This window comes from Nematolebias whitei, chromosome 14, assembly GCF_014905685.2.
Source record: "Nematolebias whitei isolate Nwh7 chromosome 14, NemWhi1, whole genome shotgun sequence".
NCBI classification, from domain to species: domain Eukaryota; kingdom Metazoa; phylum Chordata; class Actinopteri; order Cyprinodontiformes; family Rivulidae; genus Nematolebias; species Nematolebias whitei.
Window position 1 is genome coordinate 18932566 of NC_056511.1, and position 21741 is coordinate 18954306.

The 21741-nt window shown below is 39.1% G+C and overlaps 1 protein-coding gene across 1 annotated transcript; it reads left to right on the top strand.

Annotated features, from left to right (window-relative positions):
• The first annotated feature begins 17927 nt into the window (after window positions 1–17927).
• Window positions 17928–21466, top strand: ccna1 (cyclin A1). The gene is made up of 8 exons (XM_037687973.1): window positions 17928–18086; window positions 18184–18403; window positions 18478–18590; window positions 18683–18909; window positions 19883–20087; window positions 20166–20279; window positions 21194–21327; window positions 21415–21466. The coding sequence occupies exons 1-8, from the start codon at window positions 17928–17930 to the stop codon at window positions 21464–21466; spliced, it is 1224 nt and encodes a 407-aa protein (XP_037543901.1).
• The last annotated feature ends 275 nt before the right edge of the window (window positions 21467–21741 follow it).

Consider the following 21741-nt stretch of genomic DNA (forward strand, 5'->3'; position numbering starts at 1 on the left):
ACATATATATATATATACACACACATACACATAATTACTGTACTAAAATAAACTACTACTTACTACTACTACTACTACTATTACTATTTGTACTACTATCCAGTGGTCTATATTTTTGTAGTGGGTATATTGTATACTGTGCTTAGAAACCAAAGTACACCAGTTAGTACAGTGTAATGTTATTTAATTTTGATTTTTATATTGAACATTTCAAAATTTCTCTGATGCTTATAGTACAACAACCTTTGTACAACAGTTGGCTTTGTATTAAAAACATGTTAAAGAATTTATAAAACAGTATCAAAGCAAAACATGTTCAAGTATCAAGTATTAAGTACAGAATTATTAATTATGCAAAAAACAGGTTCAACCAACTCAACATGACATGACATGGGCTTGTGTCATTGGGCTCTTTTAAGTGGGTATATTGAAATTTCCAAGCTTTTTATAGACTACACCACTGCCAATATCCCTAGTTTGCGGTCTTTTGTCACAGTATCACAGTGGGTTTCAATGGGTCGCAGTACAATGGATTCTGTTCTATGTTTGAAATCAGACATCAGAAAAGCATAGGCTAATGGGGAGGTAGTGGTCACTGTCTTTTTTTAATATAGAAAAAGCTTACAATATGCTATGGAAAGAAAGATTACTCATAATGTTGAATTCACTGGGCACAAGGGGCAGAGCATATACCGTAATTAGGTGAAAAATGTTTTGTTAGGTGGGAAACTTCAGATAAGAGTTGGAGCAGAATGTTCAGAGGTACACATGGTAGATAACGGAACCCCACAGGGTAGTGTATGTAGTCCATTATTATTCAATATAATGATAAATTACATTGTTTTCTAAAGTTGAGAATAATATTGGAAAGTCCTTATATGCAGATGATGGTGCACTTTGGATGAGAGATTGAAATGTCAAGTATACTAAAAAGAAATTGCAGTCTGCAATAGATGAGGTGGAAAAATTGACCAATAAATGGGCATTTAAATTATCAGTCACAAAAACGTAGATTATTTGTTTCACAAGACAAAATAAAATTTCACCCATTAATTTCATAACCAAACATTAGAACAAGTAAAAGTAGTCAAATTCTTAGATATGTGGTTTGATGAAAAACTCACTTGGAACATTCAATTAAATAAAATCATAGATAAATGTAAAAAAAATATTGAAATACTTCGATGATTGGCAGGACAGGAATAGGAAGCAAGTAGGGCATCTCTACACAACTTATACAGTATTTGACACTTATGAGATCAGTATTTGACTATGTGGAGCCATAATAATAAAGCACAATAAAAACATTCATAATACCAACAATTCTCTGTAATCCCTCGCTGATCTGTTTGGAACTGGACACCTCAGACCTCTCCTGAGCCTGGAAGACATGACACAACACAAGAGTCATTTCCTTCTGTTCAACTAAAGAGAAATCATTCATGACAACCCAATACTCACCATGTCATCTTCCTTGCAGATTCACCTGGTCCCGTTCCCTGTTGTCGCTTACCAATTAAAAAATTGCCTTTTTCATTCTGAGTCTGTTTTCACCCCCTGGAAAAACAAGCTCTGGGTAAAACTGACAGTGTGCCTGTATAGAGTAAGACACACTCTTTGGGCTATCTAAATAATAATATGCTGAGAGCGTTTACAGGTAAAGCATGCTCACTGCTCATAACTTCATCTTAATTTTTGTTTAAATATGTATTTGACTGTACTGTCAAAACAAATAATTTACTCCTAAAATATGTCACTCTGTGAGCACAAAACTCAGGCTGGCACTTCCTCCCTCTCCGCTGAGCTGTCATGGTGTTCAGATTTATCTGTACAAGTTTTGAAATATGCATCTGGAGTTTGACAGAATATATTTAAACATGACTTCTGCCTGTCACAATTTCTGTCTCTGCCCCTGCTGAGAGCCACACTCTTTTTTCCTGCCACCCAGACCCCTGCACTGCTGTCACTTTTAGACAGGCAAAATGCCACCCACCCCCATTCTTCATCAGTCGTATGAATACAAGTCAGCCATTTTACAATTCCTCTTTGCTGCTACTTGCAAGTCCAGCTTCTCATCCTCCTGCTTGGTTTGACACAATTTGGAACTATTGTTCTGAAGCTGCTATGAGTTTGGTGTCTTACCTGTCCACCTGCCTGAAAGAGCCTCACTTTCCTGTTGTTGCAGACCTGACTGTGCTTTCATTGACTCCAACTGGAGTTCAGATTTTCGGCTGTGATGAGTAGTATCTGCACTGAGCTACAGTCTGTGTTGACAGCTAATGCCACTAAACTAACATGTTCACAATGTTCTTGCTTACAAGACAAATTTATTGGTGTGATGTATAATCTTGGAAAAAACCCACTGTGGAGCACACACACTGGGTTACAAAGCATCACATGTGGTACATGAGGTGGAACAAAATTGTGTACTCAAGGTCCCAGTAACACCCAAAAATAGCAATAATAAAGAAAAAAGAAACTGTATACAAGGTGAGATATATGCTTAACAATAATAATAATATAATATAATACGGTATATTATTAACAGCAGCCTGAACATGAGTCTGTTGTGAGCAGATGGGTATGAATATAGCAGCTTAAGGTAAGAAATCAGCAACACGGATAAAGTGTAAAATCTACAATTAAAGTGGCATTATGGTGATTTTCCTGTTTAGGGATTTATGAGTCTAACAGCCTCAGGGTAGAAGCTGTTCCTCAGTCTAGTGATTCTACACTTAATGCTCCTTAACCTCCTGCCTGAGGGAAGCGGGGCAAAAAGTGAGTGTGCTGGGTGAGTGGGGTCCTTCATGATGCATGTGGCTCTCTTCCTGCATCTGGAGGTGTAAATGTCTGTGATGGTGGGGAGGCTGACTCCAACATCTTCTGTGCAGCCTTCACCACTCTCTGCAAAGCTTTTCTTTCTGCAGCTGTGCAGCCTCCATGCCACACGTTGATGCTTGAGCACAGGATGCTCTCCACTGCACACCTGTAGAAGGAGGTGAGGACTGAGCTTCCCAGTCCAGCTCGCCTCAACCACCTGAGGAAGCAGAGTCTCTGATGAGCTTTCTTGATCAGGCTGGTAGTGTTGTTGCTCCAGCTGAGGTTGTCATTCAGGTGCACACCCAAGTACTTGTAACTGGAGACCACTTCCACCGCAGATCCTCCTATAGGGGTGGAACAAAGAGGGGCCATAACCCAATGATGGCAATAATTGCAAGAATGGATAGTCACTTGTGTGCCGTAGAGAAACAGGAAATCTAAAACCTGGGAACTAAAAAACTATTTGTTACGCTCCTTTTATGTAAAGATCAAGTTCGTAAATGGTAGCGCTCATTTTCGCACATGATAAGTACATTGGATTTCTTACGGCAAACAACCAACAATGAACAAGATGTTAAGAATAGACCCATTATTAACTGGTTTTGATTTATCAGGTTATGTTAAGAATCTTATCCCTGAGGCAAGACAGTTGTATGTGGTGAAGTTACCTTATAATTTCAGCCAAGACTTGAAAACCGATCCATACACACTGAGAAGTGGATGGAAGGATGAACCCAAATCTCAGGACAAACATTGGTTACTTTGATAATTCTAGGTTCGTTCACTAGACAGACGCTGAAGGTGTACGTGTCACTACAAATATAGCAAGTTTAAAATATAATCAGCATTTATGAATCTCTCTAGCCCCAGATCACTGAAAGCCACTTATTCCCTCTATCTGGGTCCTTTATACTTGGTATACGTTGCCAAGAAATTCCCACCTTTTGCACATCCAACAACATTGTAGTTTTTGTCTAAATCCAGGAAGAAACAGTATATGCTCTCTTTCTGCCCATTAGCGAGGTTCTGAATTGGACAGTCACATGATCATGGTGACACACTGATCTCCACTAGTCATTGGTGATGTAGTGAACCTGATCTGACCCTGATCTGACCCTGATGACCTCAAATCTATCAGATGGACAGAGACTGTTATTTTCATTGATCTGAATACAGTCTGAGCCATCTGGTGACTTTCTTTCTTGAATTAATCAAGCAGAAAAGACAATTCTCTATAATCATTACTGTTTTACAAATGTTTGATAATCAAATTGTGTTAGTTCCATTCAATGCTTACAGGTTGGAAAGAACTACTCATTTTTATTTCATCCAAGCAGTAAGTAATGATTTTTATTCCTCATTCAAAGAAGAAATCAGGTTAATATGCATTTCTTGATTCTCTGTCTGAAATGAGCCAAGTAATGTAAGTATGTTAAAGGTCGGTTTTCGGTCAACTAAAATGTTTACTGAGAAGAAATGTCATGTTTTACTATTTGAGAAGATACAACAGCGTGAGACTCCACGAAGTCTGGTCGTCTGCAATAATCTTTTCTGTATGTTGAAAACAATCCTTGACTTATGATAACATCTTACATCACAAACCACACCTCTATTTCTGGTCCATCGACCAATCAAAAAGCTCTCAAATGACCCGGAAGTCGACCCATTAAAAATGTGGCAACTTCCCGGTTCTGGCAGAGTTGCTAGAGTTGCTGACAATTAAGAGTCTGAGAAGTTCTGAAGAATGAAAGGAGTTCAGAGTTCTTGGGTGCAAATGCATTCAGGATGATCCAGAGACGTTTTGGGATTATAATTTCTGTTTGAAAACCACGTACGACTCTCTGAGGGTTTGGTAGTTCTCACGGAGACGCTGAAAAGAGTCAGAAAGGAACCTACGCCGACGCTGATTTCATCATCAAGGTAGATGGTTCTATTTTCGACCAAGTGTACCGTGGGCAAGCTGATATCTGATGGAGCGTGCAATTTCTGGTCAAACAGATTAATTCCCTCACATATTTCTCTGTAAGATAAATCTCCATTTCATCTTAAAACTCTCCTCTCTCTCATAAAATCAGTACAGATATTTTAGAAATATCTGAAGCAAAGTCCTCAATTACTACCGAGTAATTGAAGTTTGTTATTTGTGAAACTTGTCTGTTATTATTTTCATATTTTGCCAAATTAATGTAAATGTTTGATGTTAAACTTTGATTCTGAAAATAAATGACCGCATTCATTTTGATGGGTCAAAGATAAATAACGTCTCTCGTTACATTTCTGTTAAATTCAATGCACGACATTACACAGTCAGAAAGATGAGGAACTCGTGAATATTGTATGCATATATATCTCATATATGGTCATACTACAACTAGTGGCACGTACCTACGTGACTACTACAACTGGTGGCCCGTACGGGGAATAAAAATCATTACTTACTGCTTATGTAAAATAAAAATGAGTAGTTCTTTCCAACCTGTAAGCATTGAATGGAACTAACACAATTTGATTATCAAACATTTGTAAAACAGTAATGATTATAGAGAATTGTCTTTTCTGCTTGATTAATTCAAGAAAGAAAGTCACCAGATGGCTCAGACTGTATTCAGATCAATGAAAATAACAGTCTCTGTCCATCTGATAGATTTGAGGTCATCAGGGTCAGATCAGGGTCAGATCAGGTTCACTACAGTGACATAAAAAAACAAAAACCACTATTATCCAGTATTATCATCCCTGAAACTGTTGCTGCAGCTAAAATGGATTTTTTTTCATATTTAAAACACATTTTTTTAATAATTGTATATTTTATATGTATTCTCATTTTTTAACCATTTGAAAAGCTCAGCTAGCTAAGAATGATGTATTAAGTGAAATAAACCAGAAAGGACAAATAAATGGTCAATGAGCTGTACTTATGTATCACCTTGCTATGTTATCAAGACACTCAAAGTGCTTTACACTACAATCTGTGTCCTCATTGACCCATTCATACAGCACTCTATTATACCTATATAAAGACTAATCAGCACTGTATCACATTCATTCACCGACGGGACACACATCAGAGGCAATGAGGGGTTCAATGTCGCCTACAGACACTTGGGCATGTGACTGCTGGTGAAATCGAAGCCCCAACTTTCGCATTGGAGGATGGCTGCTCTAACCACTCAGCCACAGCCGGATCAGTTCCATCAAATTCAAAATAAATGTTGTGAAGAACTCTAAAACCTCATGTGAACTTGTTAGCACCTTATGGAAAATTCATGAGGGTGTTAACTGTGTGGCAGATGACACCTGTCCTGCTCTGTGAAGGGGAATCAGTGCCTCCTGCTGCACAGATGCAACTGTCCTCGGCCAGCTGCCTTGCAGTCACGAGCACCGGAGGGGAATATTGGGAAAGCAAAGGAGAGACGAGAGATTTGACGTCTGCTTCTTATTTAAATCCAGCGTTCACTTGCTTCACATATGGACAAAATGTGAATATATTGGAAGATTTCTCGAGTTGACAAACATATGAAAATATTTTTTTTCCTCTCCCAGAGAGGAAAAGAACATGATAAATATTTTAATAAAAATCCTACTGGCACCAGTGCTGAATGTGTTGAGGGAGAATCCAAGGACAAAGGGAGCAATGCAAATTATTTAATTATTCTAATAATGGTCTCCCATCACCTTGACTTTGCTTATTATCTGGGAGAGGACCTCCAGGCCTATCACAGGAAATCCACAACAATTCCTATTTCCTTGAAGATAGAAAGTGTTTGGCAAAGCTAATTAGGGCAGTGTGCGTGTGTACACTGTCTGCATGAGCTTTTAAAAGATCTTCAGAGCTTTTCGCATCACTTGTGTATATTTGTACATGAGAGAGGACTGAAGGATAACGATAAGAGCTCTGGCCTCAATTGGCTTTTTGTCACTGATCCCAGAGGGTGCAGCAGACATGGCCGTAGATTTCATGTCATTCTCCGACATCCAAGTCTGCTCTGCCTCCACGCAGTTCTGCCTCTGCCCTTGTTAGGACACTAGTTTCTGTGCTGCATGTTAATGAGACATGCATCAGAAGAGAGGGAGGAGGGTTTGAATTGACATTATATGCTAAAACCCCATGTGAACACAAGTTTTTAAATCTGGGGAACAAAAAGAGGAACGCAAATGTCACGACCGTCTGCAGAAACACTGCGTGCCAAATTATGAAGCGGTTTGACTTTGGATTAATGCTTTTGTTGTACAATGTTCTCACTCAACCAAAGGAAGCATTTTGCCTTATTTTGTAGTGCACTCCAAACTTTGTCTTGAGTTGTTGCAAAGGAAACAATCAAAAAGCTCCCTCTGAAATGTTATTTTTTTCCCCTCATTGTATTTATGTGAATGGTATGTATTTGCAATTTACAGTTTGAGTCACTAGATGTCACTAGATGCATCCTTCAAATATCATTTTGGAGTTTAAAATGATATTTTATTGATGGTATTGCTCATTGCTAAAGGTAAAAGTGATAATGCTTGTCCCCCATGCGTGTGTATGTGAGCATGTTCTGTTAGTGCCATTAGCAACATATCTCCAACCGCTGGAAGGAATTGAATACAACTCTCAGAAAGTAATCTTTGAGTGAACATCAACAACTGATTAACTTTTAGAGTCAATTTCATTCAAGATAGCCACCACAGCTAAGTGACCTCAAAAAACTCAAAAATTCCCTGCCTCACATATTTTTGTATTTGCTTCCAATGTGTGCAGAATTACTGCGTGTGGATCACAGCTTCTTTTCAGAACGTTCAGAAAATAAAAGACGAGCCAGGAACTTTGCAGCAGATTTCAGCTTTTCGTCTCCCAGCAGTGGCTCGCCAATCAGAGCGCTCCCTGCAGAGCTGAGGGCACAGAGCAGAACAAGCATGGAGGCGTAACAGCGACACTCCCACCGACCCTCACTCTCTCTTTCTCTGTCTCTCTCTTCGTATATACATGTCCAGAATAGCAATGTGATACTGTCACTGTCTCTCAAAACAAATATCAGGAGAGAGACAGAAAGTTACTTATTTATGTATATACTATGTAAGTTTTTTCGCTGTCATTTCTGACTAACTTCTACACTTCATGGGAGGTAATATTGTGGACCAGAACTGTAACGGTTCCAGGTGAGTGTAGGGATGGGCATAATATATAATCTCCATCTTCAGATCCATGGCTCACGCTGTGCTTTATGTGTGACTCTCTCACACTCTGTACATCTGGTTCAAGGTTGTCATGGCAGAACCTCACAACAACGAAACACACAACTATAATTAGACAGATGTGGTGCATCATGGACTGTGCATCTGTTAAAGTGTTAATTGAATATGTGAGACGGGTGAAAAGACAGAGGAAGACAGACGTGTTTGTGTGTGTGTCAGTGTGTGTTTGCACAGTTCTCCAGCTCCGCTGTGTTCATGAACACATATTGATTTTATTTTGACAGAAGAAAATAACCACAGCAGGCCACCGTGTCCGCATATCTGCTAGAACAAATATATGATATTTTAGAAAGTCTCCTGCGGAACAAAGTCATGTATCAAAAATGATTACTACAAGATTTCATTGTTTTTTTGTCTCTTTCTCTCAGATATGCATCTCACAGCCTTTTTTGTTTTCAAGCAAACAAGCACAATAATCTAAATGAACTTCACAGATAAATATAGTTTTTTTTTTACTCTGTACTAATTTTAATGTGCATTTCTTCAGCATTTTACAGCTATAATAACTATAAGTTTAGGGGAGTGGTGGCGTAGAGGTTAGAGAAGGTGGGCCTGTGATCGGAAGTTGGCCGGTTCAACTCCCCATCCCAATAGCATCAAAATGTGAGTGGGATATGTGAGGTACCCACACCTGTCTCCACCCTCATTTGCCCCACTCTAGGCCCTTGTGCAAGGCCCTTAACCCCCACCATCTGCTCCCCTGAGTGCCCTAGATTTCTGCTCCACACAGAGCTGTGGTAGCTCGGTGGTCTGTGGTTGCGTCAGGAAGGGCATCCAGTGCAATTGCCAACTGTTCGTGCAAGTTAGTTTGCGTGGAGACCCCTGAAGAAAGGAGCAGCTGAAAGAAGAAAAAGCTATGTTTACAACCCAATTATCATTCAACGCTTCAGCTTTTGTTCCAAGAGCAGGATGTCATTAAAGTAAGTGTAGGACGCTTGTTTAAAGTCCACAACTGAAGGCAAAGGGACAATTATGTTTTTGCCCAAGTGAGTGTTTTCATGTGCTCCTCTGGTTTATGTTAGCAAAATATCTCATAAACCAGAGGAGGGATTTTAATGAAACTGTTAGAAAGTAATTGTATGTAGATCTAGAGCTGATTATTTTTTGGCATCAACTCCATCCAAGATGCAAAAAAGTTAAGTCCGGTCCTCTGGATGGGCCCAGAAAGACTATCATGAAAAAGTTTTGACACTCCTTAGTGACTTAAACACTTATGAACCTCTGAAAAGAGATCCAGGAAGTGGTTACAAGAAGAAGTTGATAGATTGCCTGAAAATTTTGGAGCAGGACAAGGCTATTGACCGTATTCTGTACCACAGACTGTACCCAGGGGAGGCAACACCTAGTCTGTATGGTTTACCTAAAATCCACAAACAAGGTGTACCTTTAAGACCTATTGTTAGCATGATTAACTCTGTCACTTACAATGTTTCCAAATATATGGCGTCTGTACTCATCCCTTTAGTTGGCAGCTCAGAACACCACATACAGAACACCATGGACTTTGTGGATAAGGTGAGGGATGTCATCATGGAGACTGATGAAACAATGGTCTCTTTTGATGTCACATCACTCTTTACGTGCATTCCTGTTGATGATACAGTAGAGGTGGTCAGTTTAAAATTAAAATCAGACACCACTCTGAGCAGCAGGACCACGCTTTCCACAGAACAACTGTGTCAACTCTTGAAACTGTGCCTGCAGTCAACCTACTTCACATATGGGAGCAATATTATAGGCAGAAACATGGGTGTGCTATGGGGTCTCCAGTTTCTCCTATTGTTGCCAACCTGTACATGGAGGAGGTAGAAAAGAGAGCCTTGATGTCCTTTTCAGGGACACCACCAAGTCATTGGTTCAGATATGTTGACGACACCTGGGTTAAAATAAAATCTCAGGAAGTCCAACATTTTACTGACCACATCAACTCTGTGGATAAATACATCAAGTTCACACGAGAAGATGTAAAAAATGGCAAGTTGGCTTTCTTGGACTGTGAGGTCTCAGTCTATGATAGAGGACATTTGCAAATTGAGGTGTACCGCAAACCCACCCACACAGACCAGTATTTCCAGTTTGACTCCCGTCACCCTTTGGAGCACAAGTTAGGAGTCATCAGGACTCTGTATCACAGAGCAGACAGCGTCCCCACTAACTCAGGAGCCAGGCAGAAGGAGAAATCCTACACAAGACAGGCTCTAGAGCAATGTGGATATCCTAACTGGGCCTTCCTGAAAGCAGAGAAGAAACCCAAACAGGACTCCAGTCAGCCAACAGGTGAAAAGGAGGAACCCAGACTCAGACCAATGGTCATTCCATATGTTGAGGGAGTATCAGAGAAACTGAGATGTTTATTTTCTAAACATGACGTCCCAGTGGCTTTTAAACCCCAAAATACATTACGGCAAAGACTGGTTCATCCCAAAGATCCAGTCCCCCGGCACAAACAGAGCAATGTTGTGTATGCTGTTCAGTGTCAGGAGGGCTGTGATCAGTCTTACATCGGGGAAACAAAACAGCCACTGGCCAAAAGGATGGCCCAGCACAGAAGATCAACATCATCAGGCCAGGACTCTGCGGTCTACACTCATCTCCAGGCCAGCGGTCACTCTTTCAGGGATGAAGATGTTCACATCCTGGACAGAGAGGAACGATGGTTTGAGAGAAGAGTAAAGGAGGCCATCTTTGTGAAAAGAAATCGTCCATCATTAAACAGGGGTGGAGGCCTCCGGGTTCAACTGTCCCCCTCTTACAATGCTGTGATTGCTAGTATCACTCAGCTCTCTGTGAGTAGTAAACAGCCATCAGTGTGCTAATGATCCATCGTTAGGCTGATGGTCCTTATTGATCATGTGAGCAGCTGGTTTTGGTTGTCAGCAGCAAACTGGTTGATCCACTCTGAGAAGGTGCTTTTTATAAGACTTGAGCTGAACCTCAGTCTGAAGAAGCCAAGACAAAACGTTTCTACAATTTTTCATTTTTGAACACGTCCAGAGGACCTGACTTAACTTTTTTGGATTTTTCTACCTGGATTATTGAGCGTGCATCAGGATACCCATCCAAGATGGCCTCCACAGCTAAATAACTTAATAAACACTAAAAAGGTTATATCTTAGCTAGTTTTACAGATACTTATCTAAAATATTTGTGTACTAGTAGCTAAGACTCATCCCCATACATACTCTGCTAAATGATCACACAAAATTTTTTTTTTAAACTTTGCCCTGAGCTACTGAAGTCTGTGTCGGTCGTTTAACAAAATATCTCGTGAACTCTCAGAATGTCATCATTAAATAAACATCTACAACTGTTTCACTTTTGGACTTAAACACATTCAAAATGCTTGAAACAGTCATCTGACCACAGAAAACACCAAAATGGCACAACCAGTTTTCATAGATATTAAGCTAAAATTTGATGAGACACACCCTCAGCACATTATTTGAGCACTAACACATCTCACAAGCTCACACTGCTCTCTTCTTCGGAGGGAAACAATATCAGAAACTGGACGTTTGCGGACTTGGAAAAGGCTTTTGACAGAGTCCCACGAGAGGTGGTTTACTGGAGCCTCAGACAGAAAGGCATTATGGAGAAACTAGTTCGAATTGTTAGTTCCATGTACGAATGTGTTAAAACAACAGTCTGAACTGGCAAAGGCAACACAACAGCATTTGAGATTAAAGTTGGCGTTCATCAGGGTTCATGTCTTATGTTGTGCCTATAGGAGTATGATTCTCGCTTGGGGTGTGAGAGGTCCCGGATTCAAATCCCGGACGAGCCCCCATTTAATATGTTGTGTCCTTGGTGGACGTAACATCTTAACCCACTGTTTATTGTTGTGATGGACGCAGTTATTGAGCTTATTAGGAGAGAAGTGCCATGGGATATGTTGCATGCAGATGACCTAGTTGTGACTGGAGATTCTGAAGCTAATCTCCAAGATAGTTTCAGAGGGTGGCAGCAGGCGTTTGAGAGTAAAGGTCTGAAAATAAACACAAGCAACCATAAACGCAAATAAACACAGAGACCATGGTCTGCTCGAAAGCTAACGAGACCTTAACAGTTACTGATTGAGGAAATGTACTGAAGCAGGTCAAAACATTCAAATATGGGATTGGTGATAAATGCCAAAAGAAGATGTCAAGAAGACGTTAAACGCAGAATTGGTGCACTGTGGCAAAAATGGAAGGAGCTGACAGGAGTGCTTTGTGACAAAAGGATTCCCATTTCAATTCAACATTCATTGACAAAATTAAATAAAAAAGTACATAATAATACGTCATTAAATCATCAAACATACAATTAAATCATTAAATACACAATGTCATTTATATTTCTTTATTTCATGATGTATTTACTTATTTAATTTTGTCTCATTCCACCCTCCACAATTTTCTGCCTTCAAATACTCAATCAATATGTCAGAAAAGCATGATTAAAAGAAGAGGTAGAAACAGTTATCAAATTAAAAATGAGAGCCTTCCTTCCAATACAGCCATCAGGAAAATGTAAGGAGCGACGGTGTGCTGAAGGCTCTTCTTTTTATACGGTTCCACAGTGGAGCTGCTCTCAGAGCAACATGACAAGACTCCAGTATATTCTTTTTCCATCATATTCTTCTTCTGCACATAGTTCTCATCATGTAATAATTGCAGCTACATTAGTAACAAATATTTCCCATTAGTGTGCAAACATCCACTTGTAGCCAGGAGCAGACTTGGAGTCCCTGTGGTTTTTAAATCAGCTAAATATTTCACTGCTTTACACCATCTCCCTTCCTTAGAGAGTAAAGGCTCGAGGCTTATTAATTGCTTTTATAGGGTCACCATGTCATGTGGTTACAGTTTTATTAAAACTCATGACAGCTTTTTGTGATTTTGCGCTTCATTATTCCCACAGAGAAAGCCTGCCACCTAGTGGGTATTATCGACCATGCAGGCATTTGTACCTTAACGTTTTGAATGGTTTTTATTTGCTTTATAGACTTTTTTAATATATTTTATTTTTTCTTTCAAAAGATGTTTTATATGATTCATGTTTTTTGTTGAATGTCTCTTGACAGATTAGTTTAAAAGTGATCAGATATTTCTCATTACACATTCCAAGGTTGGATTACAGCAAATAAATACAAATGTTTTATTTTCTGAAATAGTTGTGACTCTGGCTACATTGTTTTTGTTGAAACAAGTGCATGTATTTTTGTTTAATATCTTCACTATAAGCTCTGTAAAATGAACTGGTGGACAAACAACTAAACAAATTCAAAGACCTATGATAGCCTCATTTTAGGAAGAATAAAAAACTTAAAGCAATTTAGTGCTTTTTTTTATTTTTGTATCAAAACGAAGAACAGATTTTGTAGCTTCAGCACAGGCTTGCACAGTTTATTCCAGCAAACTCTTACATAAGAATTAGCTTTGCTTTAATTAGAGCACCAAACACAAATATTAGATATGAATCTAAAGTTATTTGCCAGCGATGGAAGCAGGAAAACAAACAGAGATGGTGATCTAGATGTGCCAAACTGATACAAAGCTAATTACATATGTTGCATCGAATAAAATAAGAAAAAATGGATTTTTTTTAACTTTGCAACAAGGTTATAAGCTTCAGCTCATCTATAACTGAGTCAGTTTGATAGTGGCCTGCAATTTGGTGTGATAGATGTTCCCAACACATATTTAATAGCTTGTGCTATTTGTGTACATTTTTGCCATGACTTATTGTTGTATAAAAATGAATAACCGATTTCTATTGTCAGCCAACTGACTTTAGAAATCACAAAGTGGATATAATTCAGTAAAAAAATTTAAGGAAATTGAGCTAGAATTTCAATTCAATTCAAAGTGTTTACAACTGGAAGTTACTCTGAGCAATAAAATTCTTATTGACGACGGAGCTTTTAGGGCCACGCAATTAAATACAAATAAATAAATAAATAATAAATTACATTGCCACGGTAAGAAAAAAAAAAGCCATAAAATTATGAGATTAGTCGTAAAAGTACAAGAATAAAGTCGTACAAAACTTTTACATTTTATTTATTTATTTATTTATTTTTTACAGTTGTCGTTAATTTTTATTTCCACGAGTTGGATCCAGATGTGACCTGAGGTGGTAGTAGCTGAGAGTCCTACACAACAAATGCTGATTTAGAATAAAATAGTGCATAACTTCTTTTTTTTAAGACTTGACCTCTCACATCATAGGATAATAAAATAGTTTTAATATATACCATTTTGTTTTCATTTAATATTATCATATTAAAGTATTTATTATTTAACTCTTTAATTTGTACAAAGCTTCTCGTTTGTTTGTTCTGGCTGGTATGTTTAAAAATAGTCAAGAAATAAAAGTGTATTATTCCTCTTTACTCTCAACATCATTCTGCCATCGACGTGACGTGTGCAGTGAGCGCGTGCGCTCTGGCTCCTGATTGGTCAGGTCACCTTGAGAAAACAGCTGATTAATGAAAGTAACCAGGAACTCCGGGAACAGTTCACCACCTGTCCAGGAATCTGCTGCAAGTCTCCCAGAGGCCACCAGAGGGCGCACCTGGTCTAATCTGGTACCAAACAGACGTTTTGTTCGGTTTGTTTATGAGAATGAACAGATTTTTATACTGTTTCTGCACTGACTCGTTAATCTGGTGACAACTTTGATGTCCATTATGGTGAGTTTACTTTTCAGCATTACAACATACTTTGTTGCATTGAAATGATGCACATTTCTTAAATGTGATCTTTTATTTTTTATTTTTTATTGTTCCTTTGTCTAATTTTATGTTTCTGATACTTTCTGATCAGTTCCTGTAACCATGGTAATGTGTTCCTACACCATCTAAACTGAGAAGAAGTTTTAACTTATTATTTTTTAAACAGATGAAATGAAGCCATTTGGTTACTATTCATAACAGAAAAAAATACAACCGTAATGTCAAAAATCAAGACATTGTACACGAACAAAACTGTTACATATGCTACAGGATAACAATTATTTACTACATGAAAATCTGTTTTTGCAATTCACATAATGTGTCCACACGGAACGTTATATTAATAAATACTTATGTACAATGACCCAGCATTCCCAGATAGACTGAATGAATTTCATGCACTGTCTGTTTGAAGTCTTGTGTTCATCTACTTCAAAATCACTACTAATATTTTAGTGCCTAAAAAGTGCAACCTAGCCTGCATGAAAGCCTACTGCCCTATCACCTGTAACCATAAAATATTTTGAGTGGCTTGTTTTGCCGTACATCAAGCATAACCTCCCTGTCTTAGATCCTCTCCAGTTTGCATAAAGAGCCAACTGCACCATTGAAGATGCAATCTCCACTGTACTCCATCATTCCATCACATCTGGAGGAGAAAAACGCACACCTTCTTTTAGCTCTGCATTTACCATCATTCAAGCTGAGGCTGCTGGGGATGCTCAGTCATGTGCATCTGGTTATTCAACTTCCTGTCTCAGAGACAGCAGAGGGTCAGGGTGGACAGCTGCACATTGAAAGTATTACAGTGACTACAGGGTCTCCTCAAGGCTGTGTCATTAGTCCCCTTCTGTTCAGTCTGCTCTTCCATGACTGCTCTGCTCCTCTCTAACACTGACCAAATCATCAAATTTGCAGACAACAGGACAGTGGTGGGGTTAACAAGGAACCATTATGAATTTGCATAAAGGAGTAAGGTGCTTAACATTGTGATGCAGCTCACACAAACTTTACTTAAATGTAGTGAAAATGAAGGAGATTGTGACTGGTTTTAGGAGGATTGGTAATCAGCATCATTCATCGCTGACCACTGGTAGTACACCTATAGCATCAGCCATGTAAAGTTCTTGGGTAAAGTTCATATTTTAGATGCTCAGCAGATACTCTATCTGACCCACATGCCTTGTTATTATCCAGCTTCATTACAATCTCAAAGACTTCTTGTGGGGACACAACCACATTTTCATTACTATCAATATTTCCAAAAATAAATGAATTACTTTTAACAGCATTAAAAATATCATGATAATGTTTCTGCCATAGTTCAGTAATCTGCCTTGCTCCACTCACACCATCAATATGTGTTGGTAAAGACATTTTTTTTTTATCATTCACTCTTTTAATTTATTTACAGAAATCTGTAGGGCAGTTACTTTCTAGTTTTCTTGCCAGTGACTCAGCCCTGAGAGAATTCTCATGTCTTTTAATGAAGCGTAGGGCATATTTAAAGTTTGAATTTGCTTCCTTCATATTAACAGAGGACCACATCTGGGTCTGCCTGATTCAACCCAGGCTTTGAATACTCTTCTTGCCTCAGTATGAAACTTCTCAACATACTCCTTCCAGCCTAATTTAGCTTTATATTTCTTAATCTTAGACAGATGTTGAGCTGAGATAAGGAGATAATCCACAATTTTATCATACAGTGAGCACAGTTCGATTCTATGTTGCAGATTCTGACAGTTGATATCAGTGCACGTTACAGCAGATTTAGGCAGCTCAATGTTACTCAACCTGGTCTCGCTCTGGGTGAGATATGTACGACTGTCCCTTTCCGTTAAAGTGGACCAACTAATTTTTACTTCATGCATATCACAGTTTACAGATGTAAGAGATGGCACATTGTCCATATTTATAGAGAAGGACAAGGGCACGTGGTCATGTGTGGATAAGTCATAATTAATTCTCATGGATTTGATGGTGTTATGAGCATCACTGGTGCAAATTCAATGGTCTAACCAGGAGGTGGTATGCCATGCCTCACTAATGTAAGTGTAGCTGTCCCTTGGCAGAAGTAATTCACCGGAGAGATAGAGAGACCGTTATCTGAGCAGAAATGCTGTAAATGGTTTGCAAACGTAGACCTTTGGTCTGAGAGATCAGCATTCAAATCACCCACAGTGAAAATGCTGCTTACTGCATGTTCCTGTATGTACGCCATAATATAGGCCAGTCTGTTTAAATACTCAAATTCATTCTCAGAGCACTCATAAGGAGTATACATGTTCAGTATGGTGATTGTTTTATCCCCACCACAGAACTCGAGTCCTATTGCCCAGTCAACATTCAGCCTGACCACTTTAATTTGCTGGTCAAGCTTCTTATGCCAAAGCACCGCAACACCACCAGGGATTCTGCTGCGGAGTGTCCTATCACAACAGTCAGTGGTGGATTCCCCTGCTCCATAGAAGTCTTTATGAACAGAGTTGAACCTTTCCAAGTCCTGTCTAGACAAAAAAAGTCTCCTGCACACATAGTATATCACAGGTTTCTAAAAGTTTGTTAACAACAAGGTGGCGAGATTTATCTGCTTCGTCATGCCCATCCCCGTACATTATATGAACTGATGTTAAGGTTCATGTTGTCTATGATCTACCACGAGCGCTTGCCTCGCTGGAAGCCTCGAAAGCTGTGTGCACTATAGAAATAGCCAGCAGAATAATTGGTGCCCACTGTCGTCACTGCATGAAATAAAAATAAAAAACACATCAAACTGCCATACGGCCTGTTCTTGCTCCTGCCATTTGGGAAAAGGTATCGCAGCCTTCATTCCAGATCCAGCATGATGCTGAAAAGTTTCATTCCAACAGCAAGCAAAGTCACCAATGAACTGGTCAGGCTCCAGTTTATCATTTTTAATATGAATAGTATAAAGTTATATGTGTGTTTTATTTTTATTAGTTGGAGTTAGCTGCATTTGGATGTGTTAATTGCGTTGTGCATTTTTTCAAACAATTAAACAGGCTGAATGATTTTGTCCTGCTTTGATAGTTCCTAATAGTAAACAGCATCAAAAATTAACTCAAGAAACTGGAGAAGTCACAAACACCACATGTTCAGGCACACAACTGATATTTTGTCGTTTCTTGTTTTATAGATGAATTTCAACACTAACAGCCATCATGGCAGTCCTGCTTGCAAAGAAAATATCCCACCTTCAGCCAAAACGGATGCATTTCAGCACCCGAGGACCAAACAACGAACAGTCCTCGGCGCTTTGTCAGAAAATGATCATCGTGGTCGATCCATGAGCCAGGCAGGTCACTTAGACTAAAAAAAAAAGCTCATTGAATTTTTTTTTTTGTATTTTAGCATCAGTTTGATAATCATGCTGCCTGATGTGTTCTCCTCAGGGAAGCCAGTTTTCCAGACAGAGTTCAGTTTCAGACAGCTCACAAGTGAACGTGTTTGGTTGTCGGTCCAGTTCCAGCTACGATGTGTACATTGAGGAGGCTTGTGAGGTCGTTCTTGCAGCGTCTGGTCAAGAAGTTGTTTCAGACAGTTATGAGCTCAGTGCTGAAGCTGATCCTCTGCAGAGTGAACACATGAAACTCCTGCTGGAACTCACGTCGAGTGAGCGTAATCTGCACAAAATAATTTACCGCTTTAAACTAAGCTTTTAACCTTCTCACCGTTTACTCCTGCAGGTTCATGCCAGGACGTGTCTTTGCTGTCAGACTCTAATGAATCCTTCATGTCAAAGCAGAAGTTATTTACTGATTATGCTGAAGATATTCACCAGAACATGAGGAAGAGTGAAGTGAGTGGTTTTTGTGTTTGTTTCTAGTCAGTTTCTGTCAGATTAAATGTGTTGCCTGCTCACGTTGGTTGCTGCTTTGGTTTTAACTCCAGAAAAAGTTCAGGGCAAAGCCTGATTACCTGGAGAGACACCCAGAGATCACCAGCGGCATGCGGGTCATTCTGGTGGACTGGCTGGTTGAAGTCGTTCAGGAATATAAGCTCAGTTCTGAAACTCTGCACCTCGCCGTCAACTACCTGGACCGTTTTCTGTCCTGCACGGCTTTTGTCAAACAGGGCAAGCTGCAGCTGGTTGGGACCGCAGCGTTACTGATTGCTGCGTAAGAATATGAGTGTGCTTGCAATTTTGTCATGTTGCTTATCACCGAATCATTAATGTTTTGAAGGGATATGGTGTTGCACTGATTTTAGGATTCATAACTAATGAAATTTTCTGGAAAAAATGCTGAGACTCTGCTCAAATTTATTGTTAAATAAGCAGAACAGAAGCTACAATCAGCATAACAGTTGCTAAAAGCTAACGTCAACAAAACTACAACCAAAAACCGAAAATAGCAGAACTGTTGTTAAAAGCTAAAATGAACAAAACATTATCAAAATGCCAAAACTGACAAAATAGTAGCTAAAAACTGAAATGAGCAAAACTGTAACTCAAGGTTCAAGGTTCTTTATTGTCATTCGCATCACATGTGGTACATGTGGTGGAATGAAATTGTGTACTCAAGGTCCCAGTTACACCCAAAAATAGCAAAAAAATATAAAGTATTAAAAAAAGAAACTGTATACAAGGATCTACGCTAAACAATAATAATAATAACTAGCTAAACTGTAGTACAAAGCTAGAATTCATAAAACTGCAGCTAAATCCTAAATATAGCAAAAGAGTAACTAAAAGCTCAAATCTGCAAAATAGTAAAAGCTAAAATCAACCAAACTGTAGCCAAAAGCATAAGTGAGCAGGCCAATAGAAGCTAAAGAAAAGAAAAACAGAAACTATGCTAATGTCGATTTTTGAGAATTTTATTTTTGAAGAATCAGAAAATATCTCATTGTATTCTATGAGGGAAATTTTCAAAGAAAATTTAAATAATTACAAAAGTATAAATGTTACAAATGCTAAAAGTTAAAGCACTCTGTTCCCAACAAAGCCAAATGTTTCACATTTATTTGTAACGGTTAAAATAGTACAAGTAAACAGAAGTAGCTTGAGTCCAAAGAAATGTACTGAAGACACTATCAACAGGAAACAAAGAGTTCACACTATGGATGTTAATTTATCTTCTCACTTTACAGAAAGTATGAGGATCTCTTTCCACCTGAGCTGAATGAGTTTGTGTACATCACAGACTTCACGTACACTAAGAAACAACTGGTTCGGATGGAGAACGTGTTCATCAGGATGCTGGCCTTCAGAATGTCAGCGCCCACCACAAACCAGTTCCTGCACCTCTTCATGTCCGTGCACTCCATCTGTCCAAACACAGAGAGCCTTGCTCTGGTATGCATTCCATCAGTGAGAAAGTGAAAGGGTTCAATCTTTATTTATTTATTTTAAACATGCATTTTCTGTTCCTAGTACATATCAGATTTAAGCCTGCTGGAAATCGATCCATTCCTGCAGTTCACCCCATCTATACTGGCAGCTGGAGCTTACTGCTTGGCCTCCTACACCATAAGCAAATCTCTCTGGGTGAGTTTGTCCTGATTATGTTTGCAAATATTATTTGACGTGTTTCAGAACATCAAAGTTCATGCTCAATAATCTAGGTAGAAAATCCAACAAAGTTCAGTCAGCTCATCTGGACAGTTTTTTTTTTTTTTTTTTGGTTGAGGCATTTCGTCCTTCATCCAAAGGACTTCATCAGTCCGAGGAGCTACAACAAACGGAGTCCGACAAGCAGCAAACCCACGTAGTGGATATTTTTTTTATAACTTTGATGTTTTGAACCACTTTTGCTATGGCTGCCTCAGCGGAGTCGACGGAGGAGAGAGCGAGCCCCAGAAACCATCTTATCACCAGCAAACTGGTTTGTCCACTATGTGAGTTTGCTGCTTGTGGGACTGAGTTTGTTGTGGCTCCTCATACTATGAAGTCCTTTGGATGAAGGATGAAACATCTCAACAACAACAAAAAAAAGAAAAGACAATGAAAACCATCTCATCCAGGGATAGCTGGATATGGGCACAAGTGACCTCCGTGACCCAAAAAGGAAGAAGCGGGTAAAGATAATGGATGGATAGATAGAAACCGTCCAGATGACCTGACTGAACTTTGTTGGATTTTCTACCTGAGCATGAACTTTGATGTTTTGAGCCACTTTGGCTATGGCTGCCTCAGAAAAGTCAACGGAGGAGAAGGCGGACCCCAGAAACCATCTTTGGTTGGCCCACTACGTTGGTTTGCTGCTTGTGGGACAGTTTGTTGTGGCTCCTTGGACTGATGAAGTCCTTTGGATGAAGGACGAAACATCTCAACAACAAACAAAAAAAACATCCAGATGAGCTGACTGAACTTCGTTGGATTATTTTATGTGATCTTTTTTTTTTTTTACTTATTTAAAATTCAATTAAAAAAAAAAAAGTTTTGTATTTCTCATATTTTAGCCTGATTCCCTGATTTCCTTCACTGGCTATACCTTGGCTGAAATCATGCCCTGCCTGATTCATCTCCACAAGCTACACCTCAGTGCAGAGAGCCGACCTCAGCAGGCCATCAGGGACAAGTACAAAAGTTCAAAGTAAGATGTGATATACCTGTTTTTAGTTGTGAAACATGCAGTACACTGATTTTGTTACATGAACATTACTTTGTTTTTTCTGTACAGGTATTGTTGTGTTTCACGGATCACTCCGCCTGCTGTTTTACCTCACCCATGATTTACTGCTCCACCTTTCTGATCCCTTGCAAACCAAGAGCAAAACAAACACAGCACATGGTCCTCCATCAAATGCTCCACACTGACACTTTATGGTTATTTTAGGTTTATTTCTTTATTCTCTTTAGCTAATACAGACATGGTCAAATGACATACATCACAATTGAAACATGTGACTTAAGGATCCCATAAGGATGTTTTTAATTATAAATTAACTCCAATGAGCCAGTCTGGAGCAGCTGAAGAGAAACAAGGAGCTAACCTAAAATAACCATA